Genomic DNA, 14,154 nt, shown 5'->3' with positions numbered 1-14,154 from the left:
TTTAAAAGTATTAAAACTTGCAAATTTACAATCATTCAAACCTGCAAATTTACAACTACTTAAACTTGCAAATTTACAAACATTAAAACCTGCAAATTTTAAAATATTCAAACTTGCAAATTACAAATACTTAAACTTGCATCTTAAAAATTTCTCAAACCTTCATCTCTCGAAACCAAAAAATCCTCCACATATACCCAAAAACTTTCATCCAAAAAAACTTTTAATATATCACCCACCAACAACATAATAATCCACTAACAATCCACAAATCCATCGATAAAATTTATAATCCACATTCTGTTTGTTTAACCCAGGTGGAAACATTTTGCTCGACATACAACCCCGACGTGTACGTAGTAGTATATTCAGTGGTGGACAGACGAAGTTTAAAGATGGCCGAGGAGACTCTGTTGTATCTGTGGAAGAGTGATTACATGGCCAGTCACGGAGTGATTCTCGTCGGAAACAAAGTTGATCTTGAACGAAAACGTGAGGTTCCGTCTGTTGGTGAGTAACAGAAATAACGAGCAAACTTTTTGACGAGTTATGCACGTTTGCTTGTTATTTACTTATTAACACTTCGCGTGTCTTCTACGATTTATGCTAGGGTTTAGAGACGGCTTCCCTTGGGAAATTATTCCAACGAGAACATTTGCAAATTTTTATTTAGTGGTTTTTGGATTTTTGAAGATATGGGGTTTTGGGAGTTAAGGACTTGGGGATTTGGGGAATTTGGGGAATTTGGGACGGTTGGGAAAGTTGGGAGATTTGGGATTTGAGGGATTTGGGATTTGGGGGATTTGGGATTTGGGGGATTTGGGATTTGGGGGATTTGGGATTTGGGGGATTTGGGATTTGGGGGATTTGGGATTTGGGGGATTTGGGATTTGGGGGATTTGGGATTTGGGGGATTTGGGATTTGGGGGATTTGGGATTTGGGGGATTTGGGATTTAGGGGATTTGGGATTTGGGGGATTTGGGATTTGGGGGATTTGGGATTTGGGGGATTTGGGATTTGGGGGATTTGGGATTTGGGGGATTTGGGATTTGGGGGATTTGGGATTTGGGGGATTTGGGATATGGGGGATTTGGGATTTGGGGGATTTGGGATTTGGGGGATTTGGGATTTGGGGGATTTGGGATTTGGGGGATTTGGGATTTGGGGGATTTGGGATTTGGGGGATTTGGGATTTGGGGGATTTGGGATTTGGGGGATTTGGGATTTGGGGGATTTGGGATTTGGGGGATTTGGGATTTGGGGGATTTGGGATATAGGGGATTTGGGATTTGGGGGATTTGGGATTTGGGGGATTTGGGATTTGGGGGATTTGGGATTTGGGGGATTTGGGATTTGGGGGATTTGGGATTTGGGGGATTTGGGATTTGGGGGATTTGGGATTTGGGGGATTTGGGATTTGGGGGATTTGGGATTTGGGGGATTTGGGATTTGGGGGATTTGGGATTTGGGGGATTTGGGATTTGGGAAATTTGGGATTTGGGGGATTTGGGGGATTTGGGGGATTAGGGATTCGGGAAATTTGGGATTTGGGAGATTTGGGATTTGGGGGATTTGGGATTCGGGAGATTTGGGATTCGGGAGATTTGGGATTCGGGAGATTTGGGAATTGGGGGATGTGGGAATTGGAGAATGTGGGAATTGGGGTATGTGGGAGTTGGGGAATGTGGAATTGGGGTAATGTGGGAATTGGGGAATGTGGAATTGGGGAATGTGGGAATTAGGGAATGTGGAATTAGGGAATATGGAATTAGGGAATGTGAAATTAGGGAATGTGGGAATTAGGAAATGTGAAATTGGGGAACGTGGAATTGGGAAATTAGGAAATTAGGAAGCTTGGAAATTTGAGTTGAGAACGTAAGAGCCCAAAATCTTGAAAATCCCCAACCCAATTTCCTAACCTAAAAACCCCCCAAACAAAAAGATCTCAATTCCCTTCCCTCAAAATCTTCCCTCCAGTCTTAAACCCCATCTAAAAGTAAGCTGCAAACATCCATTTCGAACTTGCAACTAGTTAGAAAATGGCTTCCGTTGAATACACCAGAAACTAACAGATTTGAACGAATTTTGTAACTTGTGAACAGTTGGTCGACGTCTGGCGAACAACTGCGGTTGTAAATTCATCGAAACTTCTTCGGGATTGGCCCACCACGTGGACGAGCTACTGGTCGGTATTCTCGCACAAATTAAGCTGAATCCACAACGAGATCGAGATCAAGCGACCAGACGGAAGCGAAGCAAACACCGCAGGAGGATTCTGAAACACTTACTGGGATTCAAAAGGAAAACCAAGAGTTGCGAGGATCTTTTCGTTCTCTAACGTTCGAGACGCTGAAACAATGTTTGATCCTTTCATTTTTCACGAAACTTCGAATTAATTCGTTAATAAAGTGCTGTAAAGATGTATAGTTTTTAAACGCGCGAATTCGAAGCTAGATTTCGATGTTTGTTTTAAAGGAAACATTTAGGAGTCTGTTTTTCATTGAAATATTTGTCGCGTTGCAGGATTGTTTGTCCGTTAATGTGGGGTCGCTGGTGACCCACGGTATTTATCAGAAACATATCCTTACAGAAATGTTTAACTTGGAAATAAAAAATCGGAAAAGGAAAGAGTATTTAGGTATTAAGTTGGTGCAATAGTAATTGCAGATTATAAATTTTATCGATTCATTTTAATATATCTGTAATAAAACTTATGATAGAAATATTATTGGTGTTTTATTTTCTTTTACACTACCTAATTTTTTATGTATAAAAATTTTTGTGAACGTGAAAAGAAAAAATTTTCAAGTAGACACAAAGGGTAAGTACTCGGCAATATAACGAGAGACCACTATAATTACAATTATAACATATCGAATAGCACAGGGGAGTTACAATGTGATATAATGGATGAAATAAGAGTTGTTTGCAAAAGCAATTACTTCTGCACCAATTTAATCGTACAATCGTAATTTTTTATAATCAAATACTAAAATGTAATTTTTCGTTTTGCTTTACGATCATTGGACTGAAAGTTCTTTGTGGAGTAGAACGCGATAAATTTCCAATAACCTGCTTCGGAATGTCTTAATTGAAATCTGTCGTGGAACAATACTGGAATTTCATTCTCTGCCATTGTTTGCTGCAATCGTTTTGTTTTGAAGACGTTGACGAAAGATTCGTGTAGCCATTAACGTAATTAGGTTCTCCGTACAGGAAGAGATAGCTTGATAGTTTTGGGGAATTTAGAGAATTTGGGAAATTTGATATTTGGGGAATTGGTGATTGAATTTGGGGATTTTTGAGTTTGGGGACTTGTGAGTTTGCGAATTTGAGAATTTGGGGATTTGTGGGTTTGGGGATTTTTTAAATTGGGGATCTGAGAATTTGGAATTTTTGAAATTGGAGATTTGAGAATTTGGGGACTTGTGAATTTGGGGATTTGAGAATTTGGGGATTTTTGAAATTGGAGATTTGAGAATTTGGGGACTTGTGAATTTGGGGATTTGTGAATTTGAGGACTTGTGAGTTTGGAGATTTTTGAGTTTGGGGATTTCTGAGTTTGGAGATTTTTGAGTTTGGGGATTTGAGAATTTGGGGATTTTTGAAATTGGAGATTTGAGAATTTGGCGACTTGTAAATTTGGGGATTTGTGAATTTTTAGATTTGTAAAATTGGATATTTGTGAAATTGAGGATATGTGAATTTTGGAAATTGTCAATTTAGTAATTCAGGAATCTGGGATTTCAGAATTTGAAGATTTGAGAACTTAGAAAAGGGACTTCGATATTTGCCAACTTTGAAATTTAGAAATTCAGGAATTTATAGATTTGAAAATTTGATAATTTAGGAGTACAGAAATGAGTGCACCTAGAAATGACTATAAAAAATTGAACTACTAAAAAATAAAAAATCCGAAACTTGAAAAATTTAAAAGTCATCCCTTAGTTACGTCAGCAATAATTTCCCCCTTCTCAAGCTTCACATTAATAAAAATTGCTATTTTGTCACACTCTCCCCAAATATCAAACGTCTCCTCCGAAGTCGGCCATCCAAAACAAGCAAATCGTAGTTGCTCAAAAATTAGCATAACATCTGAAAGAACTACGAAGCATGTCTGAAGCAGTAAAAGAAGTATTTTGCTGGTGAAACGACCGCGCGTTTCGTGAACCTCCTTTGGGATGGAATTTGCATATCCTGAAAAGTGTAATGGGAGCATGTGTTCGAAAGGATTTCCCTGTCAAGGCGGATTTGAAAGAGGAAGACGTCCAAAGGAATTATTTATTCAACTTTGAACGTATTGATTTTTAGAGAAGTATACCATGGAAGGTTTACTATCACCAGTCTTGACAGCTTTCTAAAGTAAAGTGGTTCTCCGGGCAAATTTCTGTGACATGCAGAACGACAACAGAGATTTCAAGTAGATTTCGGTTTAAGTCGTACGATACAATGTACATATCCGCAAGGTTGAAAGAGAATAAGGAAACGGAGAAAAGAAAGCAAATTTCCTTGTGTTAAATTTAAAAATCTCCGATTACATGAGTTCCTGAATTTCGTCGTTGTTTTGACATTCAACATAGTTGTGTAACAATAAAAAAAGATTGTCGGCCACTGTCACGGACCAAAATATAACAATTACTGTTTTAAACATTTGTGGAAGCGTTCAGGTGATTGAGTTATACTTTGTTTTCGCACTTCATGGTGTGTTTTTTGTTCTGAAATGTGTTGTAAATAAATATCGTTTAGAGAACAATAAACGTGAATTTATTTGAACTGCGAAACCCAAGGAGATGTTTTTACCGATATGGAAGGTGATAGCTTCTTAGAAGCCAGTTAATATTATATTTAAAATTTGTTTTAAAATTTTGACTGATCGACGGGTTTGATAGTGGAACTCTTCTTGACCGACGGCTTTGATGACAGAACTCTACTTAACCGACGGTTGTGATAACAGAAATCTTCTTAACCTGCGACTGTGATGACAGAACTCTTCTTGACCGACTGCTCTGATAACAGAGCTCTTCTTGACCGACAACCATGCCAACAGAACTCTTCTTGATCGACTGCTGTGACAATAGAACTCTTCTTGACCGACAGTCCTGACAATCACCGCACCATCTAGCGGCAGCATGTGGGAACTAATCAAACTACAGTTTCAAAAGTATGTAATTCATCCTGTTCGCCGGAGAGATGGCACAACATGTCTCATTTTCGAAAAAACTCAATTAATACTGATTTTATGGATTAATACGCTATATATGTATTATATATCTTGATTTTATGCTGTTTTCCAAAGAATAGCTGAAAGCTGATTAGCGATTCAAAAGACGTGTGATGAGTTCATAATTTGACCTTGAGTATTGTGGTTCTCCTTCACCTACTTATTTGGTGTAATTTTTTATTCCTTGCACGTGTTTTGCAAACGAAGGTACCAAAGTCAATGACCCTTGAAAAGACACCTAAGTACTTTGCGGTCCATGAAGATCAGTTATTCTAATTTTCGAAAATAATGCATCTATGCAATCTAGTGGCATTTTTTGATGGTATTGCGTCTGTAGAATAATTTGAACATGAACGTGCTTTATTTTACAAAAGTATCTAGACGACGCTAATAGAAAACTCATACATTTTAAAAGTACAAGTGGATATGAAATCAAGAATTTGATTAAGATTTAATTTCCAACATTATATTTACGTTTGTACATCGTCATAATACACTCTGTAACTAGGATGCCATTTATGTATATGAATCCGTGGTTGTTTGTTATCCCATCTCGGTTGCTGCGTCGACAGATGTAACATAACAGGTCCACGATTTTGTTCGCGTTGTGGTTTAACGTTGATCTCCAACTTCGGCATACGCGATGGTTGATCTGAAAACAATTTATAATGATCAAAACACTAGAGCCTATGCAAACATTCAAAATTTTAATTCGCAAATTGTTCAGTTTAACAAATTTTAATTCGCAAAATTGTTCGGTTATTTTTGTAAATATATTTGTATCGAAAAAAAGAAGAAAAAAAGTTATGAGTCGTGTCATATCGACCAGGCTGTCGACACGGTCCCACTCCCGGGCGCGATCCCACTACTGCTCGCCACGGAGACTTTTGGCTGCTGGGTTTCCCCCCTGGTCCGGTTCGACTCTCCTTAGCCAACCTGGGCATCCCGGATTCCTCCAGGATGTCCATATTGATGGCGAGCTTAGCGCGGACACCTAGTCAACGTGAGCCCCGCAATCAACAGTGACTCCTGTTCTCAGACCCTCCTTCATAACCAGCCTCCGAGTAGCCGGATTACAGGAGCCGCCACACTCCCAGCTGACGGAGCAACGGACAAACGGAGTATTTGAACACATGCGATATAGAGAGACGAAATTATGATAGAAAGATTCATATGTATGATGAAATGTATGACAAATGCGATGAAATAATAGCAGGGGAAGTTAAAGAGCAAGGGAAGTTAAATAGCAGGGGAAGTTAGATAACAGAAGTCATTCGGATTGCAGCATCCATGGTATAGGCTGATAGAGGAAGAAATACAAAATGCTTGAAGACATGCAATATATATAGAGAAGGAGTTGAAACAATGATAAAGAGATGGTGACATGGTGAAATAATAAAATAGCAATACAAGAAGACACAACTTCACCACCCATCAATTTCAACAAATAAAAATATTCAATAATTGAATACATCTCCCTAGTACAACCTTTTCTCAGCAACTACCTATGATCAATTACATCGTACATCATATCAATGACATCAATTATATCATATGTATGATTCAGTTTTCTACATCATCAGATACCTACATCATTATATTAAAAAGAAGATAAAATTTTATTTTACCATTATTATTATGATTCGGTTGTATGTTGGTCCAAACCGGAGGCCTTTGATCTGGTCCCGGAAACCGGATACTCGTGTTTCCAGGGAATTTACCGCTACCGGCATTCGAAGAGGCGAAAGAATGCGTGGAACCGATCGAAGACGAAGCAGACGTGGATGCATGTCCATTTCCGACACTTCCTGACGAAGAAGCAGCAGCATTGCCAAAACCAAATGCGTGACTGTTCACATTCCCTTGATTACCGCGTACAGGATGATGTTGACTGACAGCTTGACTCACGGCACCGGAGATTCCTGTCGATCCTGCGGCTAATGACACCGACTGACTTTGAGAGACGGCCCTGAAATAATTATGTGTAATTTTACCCTTTTCTGAGTGATCGAGGAATTCGTGTTTGTTTTGTAATTGCGATGTACTTTAAAGTTTTTTGCGTGGTGTGGATGGAAAAATGTTGGGAGGGTAGGGTGGGTTTTGAAGTGTGTATTATTATACAAATGGATTTGAAAGAGTTGATAGTCTGTATTGTTAAATTTGCAAATTCTTAAATTTCAAAATTCTCAAATCTTCAAATTTCTAATTCACACATTGACTAATTCCCACATTGCCCAATTCGTACATTTCCCAATTCCCACCTTCCTCAATTCCACATTCCCCAATTCCACATTTCTCAACTCCCACCTTCCCCAATTCCACCTTCCCCAGCTCCCACATCCCCCAATTCCCACATTCCCCAATTCCCACATTCCCCAATTCCCACATTCCCCAATTCCCACATTCTCCAATTCCCACATCCCACAATTCCTACATTCCCCAATTCCACATTCCCCCAAATCCACATTTCTCAATTCCACATTCCCCGATTCGCACATTCCCCGATTCGCACATTCCCCAATTCCCACATTCCCCAATTCCCACATTCCCCAATTCCCACATTCCCCAATTCCCACATTCCCCAATTCCCACACTCCCCAATTCCCACATTCCCCAATTCCCACACTCCCCAATTCCCACATTCCCCAATTCCCACACTCCCCAATTCCCACATTCCCCAATTCCTACATTCCCCAATTCCACATTCCCCCAATTCCACATTCCCCGATTCGCACATTCCCCAATTCCATATTCTCCAATTCCCACATATCCTAATTCTCACATTCCACAAATCCCACGTTTCCAACTTCTCAAATCCCCAAATCCTCAAGACCTAATCTCCCCTATCTTCTCAAATCTTAAATCCCCAAATCCTCAGTTCCCTATCTTCCCCATCTTCTCAAATCTCAAATTCCAAAATCTCCAAATTTCCAATCTCAACATCCTAGAACCACCTCTCCAACATCCTCCACTAAATTAACCCGGGAAATTCAAATCCCAAATGCTTCACAAAATAAAAAACAGACATATGACCACACACCGCAGCGTTCTACGCAATCAATAATGATATATCAACTGAAAAAACGCTATATGAGTAAGAAGAATGTACATACCCGCTGGGTTCGGACAATGGATGATTAAAACTGTTGCTCTCCGAGTAGCTGACGCCTTCCGGCCCCACTTGGAAGCCCAAAGAGTGCGCATTGCTTCCAGCGTTAACGTTGATATTTGTTGTGATTGGAATAGACAATAATCGTGCATCCCTCATATCTGATGTCTTGATGAGTTGCTCCGGTATAAGCTTGGGTGGTGTGTTCCATCTTCGTTCTACTTCCTTTGTGAGGAAACTATCATCTGCGGATTGAAATACGCTTTCTGACATACTTAGAACGAGATATTTCTTCGGGCTGTGCTTTTGTTATGAACTGGGGTATTAATTCTTTCGTTATGAAAAAGATTTGACACGTAAGAGATGTGGTTTTGTAAAAAGAAAGTTAGAGTAATGTGAGGATGTTGAATTTTTTAAGGGGGGTGACATGGCTTCAATTTTTAAGTTAAATTAAATTAGGGTGATATTATGTTGAAATATATTAAGTGCAAAACCACATTCCCCAATTCCACATTCCTCAATTCCCACATTCCCCAATTCCTACGTTCCACAATTCCCACATTCCCTAATTCTCACATTTCCCAATTCCACGTTATCCAATTCCCACATTTGCCTATACCCACATTCCCCAATTCCACATTCCCCCAATTCCACATTCCCCAATTCCACATTCCCCCATTTCTCAAATTCCCCAATTTTCACATTTCCCAATTCCAATATCCACCAATTCCCATATTCCTCAATTCCACATTCCCCAATTCCCACATTCCCCAATTCCTAAATTCCCCAATTCTCACATTCCCCAATTCCCACGTTGCTGAATTCCCACAATACCCTATTCCCTCATTTCCCAATTTTTACATTCCCCAATTCCCACGTTCCTCAATTCCCACAATACCCTATTTCCACATTTCCCAATTCCCAAATTCCATAATTCTCCAAATCTCAATTCTAAATCTTCTCACCTTACAGAATTTCCGGCTTACAATTTTATATTGTTATTTTAATCAAACACAAGTCTATTTACTATTCACCACACTGAAGATTACTCAAGTACACTTATTATTCTAAATGAATTCTGTTTGTTTTTTAAGAAGGTTCACGTACGTGTTAAATGTGACATATATTTTAGATTAATATATGTAATAGTTGTTACCTGCCCACACAACAAGCAGCACACACGATGACAAAACGTAGAAGATGCTCCTGTCCATGTCTGAATGCGTTCTGACTTCGGCACGACTGTTCTCCGCCCTTTTTTAATAAGTATGAACGACCTTAAAGTCCTTATTGACATTCATCGTGTGTCCACCCACGTAATACTCTTCGACGAATGGAGTCACAATCATGCGATGACACGAGCGTTCGAACTAAAATGGGATTTTCGATGAACAATCTGTTGCTCCACAAATGTATAAACAATCATATATTATATATTTCTTCCGATTGACTGGTATTAATAAATAATTGTTGAATCATATCGCATTGCTTTAATCTTAAGTTTTAGATGTTTGTAAGTATTGCATGTTTACAATTTTATATAAATTAACAAATGTGAATAAAAATTAAATTCAGTAGAATTTAGGTATGTATCAACAATTATAAATGTATATTAAATGTAGGTAAGCAATTGTAAATATAAATTAAGTGTACACAAACAAGTGTAAATTAAATATATATAAACGTTTGAAAATATGAAATCAATATAAATAAATAATAATAAATATAAAATAATTATTCATGAACGATTATAAGTATAAATTAAATTAGATATAAGTTCATTTCTATGATATTTTTCTTATGTTATGTTTTGAGTTAGTACTCTGTTTTATCGTCCTTGATGGTGCTGCCATCTTGATCGGCGTTCTCGTCCTCCATCTTTCTAGATTCCTTCCGCGATCTCTCCTCATTCGATAATTTGATAAAATTCAATTTATCTCACACCTTGCTTTATTAATCTTTCATCTATCTAACTTATATGCGTCTTAATAAATCTTCCAGAAATACCACACTTTTCCAAAATCACATTTCTAAAAAATAAAAGTCACAACAAACTAATGCATTCATTTATAACAAACGTGAGAAAAGCAAACAACTACTTAACTACCAGGAACAAAAACTTCACAACAAGTTATAAATTATATTCCAGTAATAATTTGATTCCCCATAACCTGTAATAAAAATATTCCAACCTCTTACACTCATACTTGCACAAAAACTATCCACACATTCAAAATTGATTCTAACCTGCTCCCAAACGTAAAGAATTCCGAAAACCGCTACATGATACAACATTGTCTGCAAACCATTTGCGTCACGATCAACGATCAAGCATACAACGATACTTAATTACGAGAATATACTATAAATCATAAGATAATTGTTATTAAATCTGTTCATCGATGCAGATGCATTTCTCGGTTTTTCATTGATTACTCTCGTGATTCACAATGTTTCTTCTTTAAACACACCTCTTAGAATTATTCATCTGCTCTTCATCAAACTCCTACTCAGAATATTATCTCAACCACGTCACTGATCATAATTAACAGACTATTGTTTTTCCACTTGTTTAACAAGACGGTGCAACAAATTTTCCGCCTAATAAATTCGCTGTAATTTTTTACGCTAAGTTCATAGAGGATGTTATAGATCGTTGCGTCAGTATTGACTCAAGTAATTGAGGTTCAGAGAAGCATTGATTATACCAAATCCTTGAGAAATGAGGGATATATGTTTTTTGAGAATTTGAGGATTGTGGAGTTGGGGAGGTTTGGACCTTGGGATTTTGGGAATTTGAGGATTGTGGAATTGGGGAGGTTTGGACCTTGGGATTTTGGGAATTTGGGGACGTGTGGATTTTGAGATATGTGGAGTTAGGGATATGTGGATTTGGGGATCTGTGGATTTGGGGATATGTGGATTTGGGGACATGTGGAAATTGGGATATATGGATTTGGGGACGTGTGGAAATTGGGATATGTGGATTTTGGGACATGTGGAAATTGGGATATGTGGATTTTGGGACATGTGGAAATTGGGATATGTGGATTTGGGGACATGTGGAAATTGGGATATGTGGATTTTGGGACATGTGGAAATTGGGATATGTGGATTTGGGGACATGTGGATTTGGGGCATGTGGAAATTGGGATATGTGGATTTGGGGACGTGTGGAAATTGGGATATGTGGAATTGGGGTCATGTGGGTTTTGGGATATGTGGATTTGGGGACATGTGGAAATTGGGATATGTCGATTTAAGGATATATGGAAATTGGGATATGTGGATTCGGGGACATGTGGAAATTGGAATATTTGGAATTGGGATCATGTGGACTTTGAGAATTCGGAATCTTGAGAATTTAAGAATTTAACAATTGAAGAATTAAGTTATTTTAAACCATGTAGCCATCAAAAGTTAGAATTCTGAGAATTGATGACTTCAAATTCTATCAGTATAAAACTTCTGGAATTTCAAAACACGAAATTAAATTTTTTTAATTGTAGGACTTAAGTGCTTCTCCGAATCAAACAATCAATCCTTCACGAACTTTTTCAAAAATCACATAAATTTGAATCGTGTATCTTCAAAAATGATAAAAACGTCTCACCCTATACATGAATCACTATCGAAAGAGGATCGATAAAGTTTACATAACAATGTTTTCCAGGAACCGCAATGACAACTCGCACGATTTTCTGTCAACAACCATTTCACCATTTTGCATAAAAGTTGCATAGGGTCTTGTATCCTAACCATACAAAAAACAAACGATTCTGCATAAATCCTTTATCGTTGTTAAGATAAATTTCTTGATATTGTAAGATCGACTGACGCTGTCGGGGAATACCCAATCGCGAAAGTTGATTACCTTCTGCGCGTTAAACCATGCTGATGCTTTGGACATCAAGCTTGTTCCCTTTTGCACGGACGTTTACCGTGTTTGAAGGTGAAGAGTACTATAGTTACGTCTGCCTCCAACGAGTTCAATGTCAAGCGTAACTTATATGGGAAGCTAAGTCTAAGAATCAGAGAGTAATCTTAGTTCATTCTGTTTTTTGTTTGTAGGAATTGTATGTAGCGAAAAGCAAGATTAAATTCATAGTATGAGTTATATGTGAAATTGTTTAATTTGGGGGACTGATAGTTGGAAGGTTGAGATGTGGAGTTTTGGAAGGTGGAGATGTTGGGGTTTTGAGATTTGGGAGTTTAGAGATTTTGCATTTTGGAATTTTCAAGTTTCTAAATTCTCAAGCTTTCAAATTTCCACATTTCTAATTTTCTACATTCCCAAATTCCCACATCCCCCAATTCCCACATTCTCCAATTCCCACATTTCCCAATTCCCACATTCCCCAATTCCCACATTCCCCAATTCCCACATTCCCCAATTCCCACATTCCCCAATTCCCACATTCCCCCATTCCCACATTTCCCAATTCCCACATTCCCAAATTCCCACATTTCCCAATTCCCACATTCCCCAATTCCCACATTTCCCAATTCCCACATTCCCCAATTCCCACATTTCCCAATTCCTATATTCCCCAATTCCCACATTTCCCAATTCCTATATTCTCCAATTCCCACATCCCCCAATTCCCACATTCCCCAATTCCCACATGCCCCAACTCCACATTTCCCAATTCCATGATAACCCAATTCCACATTCCTCAATTCTCATATTCCCCAATTCCCACATTCCCCAATCTCCAAATTCCAAAATTCTCCAATTCCCAATCCTCAAATTTTCAAGTTCCCAAAATCGCAAAATTAAAAATTCCCAAATTCCTACATTCCCAAATTCTTAAAACCCCACGTTCCACATTACGTCACAAAGTCCTAAATTTGCACATCTTCATTATTTCCAATTCCTAAATTTGATAACCCCTTAAATCCTCCCATTTGCAAACTCCCAAACTTCCCTACTTGCAGAATTCAAATTATTTGAACGTCTCCTTAAAAAAGTCCTTAAAAGGTTACTCTCTCAAGATATACAGGGTGTCCCGCAATTAGTGTAGGACCCGAAAAGGGGTGGTAGGTGGGGCGATTCTAAACAACTTTTTCCTTTGCCAAAATATTGGTTGAGGCTCCATTTTCGAGTTATTAGCAAAAAACACTGACCAATGAGAGCGCGCATAGACCGGGTGCGCGAAAGCGTGAGCAAAAGCTTCGAATATGACGGCCGATCGTCGTCGTGAACAAATGTATTGATACTGTCGGTATAACGTCGGTATAACGTCGGAATAACGTCGGTATAATAGAAAGCTGTTAGATGAAAGTTACGTTGAATAATGAATAAAAAAATCTGGATTATTGTTGAATTATCATTCATTCATGAATAAGAAATAACAAAATTAGTCTCTACTCACGTAATCAAAGTAAATCGAATTTATTCGATACGTTTATTCGTTATGGCAAAGAAATAATGGATAAAATATGGAAAATTATTTTCGTTCGATATTGTGATGATGAAAAAAAACAAATTCTCATTTTTAAAAAATTAAATAACTTTTCTATTCAACAAATAAAAATTTGAATTGAATAATTAATAAATTTAAATGTAACTCACCCATTGAACCGCAAATAATCACGATGAAAATGCATCTCTGTCACTGGGTCGATCCACCGATCCTTACTGTTCTCATAAATAATAGAAACTCTGAAAAAACTCTCAAGAAACTTCACTGTCACCTATCACTGTCATCTCTCATTATTAGTTTTCATTATCACTTTTTTCTGTCATTTTTCACTAATTTTCACTAATTTTCACTGTGAGTTCAACACATAAATACGACGAATGAAAACACATAAACGAAT

General features: G+C 37.9%; 2 protein-coding genes across 4 annotated transcripts in view; one reads left to right on the top strand and one right to left on the bottom strand.

Moving 5' to 3' along the window:
* The window catches only part of LOC100879510 (uncharacterized), a 42,098-nt gene extending 39,369 nt beyond the window's left edge, over positions 1–2,729 (top strand). For all 3 annotated transcript variants that reach the window (XM_076539002.1, XM_076539008.1, XM_076538998.1), the window contains 2 exons: positions 318–510; positions 2,104–2,729. In XM_076539002.1, coding sequence (XP_076395117.1) covers positions 318–510; positions 2,104–2,339 — 429 coding nt within the window. In that variant the 3' untranslated portion in view covers positions 2,340–2,729. The remainder of the gene's footprint in view (positions 1–317; positions 511–2,103) is intronic.
* A 2,932-nt stretch (positions 2,730–5,661) lies between these two features.
* LOC100875775 (uncharacterized) lies at positions 5,662–9,672 on the bottom strand. Its single transcript, XM_012288771.2, has 4 exons — positions 9,488–9,672; positions 8,336–8,576; positions 6,851–7,191; positions 5,662–5,874 (listed from the first exon to the last, which is right to left on the bottom strand). The coding sequence occupies exons 1-4, from the start codon at positions 9,543–9,545 to the stop codon at positions 5,693–5,695; spliced, it is 822 nt and encodes a 273-aa protein (XP_012144161.2). The 5' UTR covers positions 9,546–9,672; the 3' UTR covers positions 5,662–5,692.
* Between the last annotated feature and the right edge of the window lie 4,482 nt (positions 9,673–14,154).

Source organism: Megachile rotundata, chromosome 2, assembly GCF_050947335.1.
Source record: "Megachile rotundata isolate GNS110a chromosome 2, iyMegRotu1, whole genome shotgun sequence".
Classification (NCBI taxonomy): Eukaryota; Metazoa; Arthropoda; class Insecta; order Hymenoptera; family Megachilidae; genus Megachile; species Megachile rotundata.
The sequence above is the reverse complement of the archived record's forward strand: the minus strand, read 5'-3'. Positions and strand labels throughout refer to the sequence as shown.

Excerpts from the sequence above, each read along its gene's own strand:
- LOC100875775 (XM_012288771.2), bottom strand. The coding sequence starts at position 9,545 with ATGGACAGGAGCATCTTCTACGTTTTGTCATCGTGTGTGCTGCTTGTT. Across the intron at positions 8,577-9,487 it reads GCTGCTTGTTGTGTGGGCAG|ATGATAGTTTCCTCACAAAG; the intron begins GTAACAACTATT and ends TTCAATCCGCAG. Across the intron at positions 7,192-8,335 it reads CCATTGTCCGAACCCAGCGG|GGCCGTCTCTCAAAGTCAGT; the intron begins GTATGTACATTC and ends TAATTATTTCAG.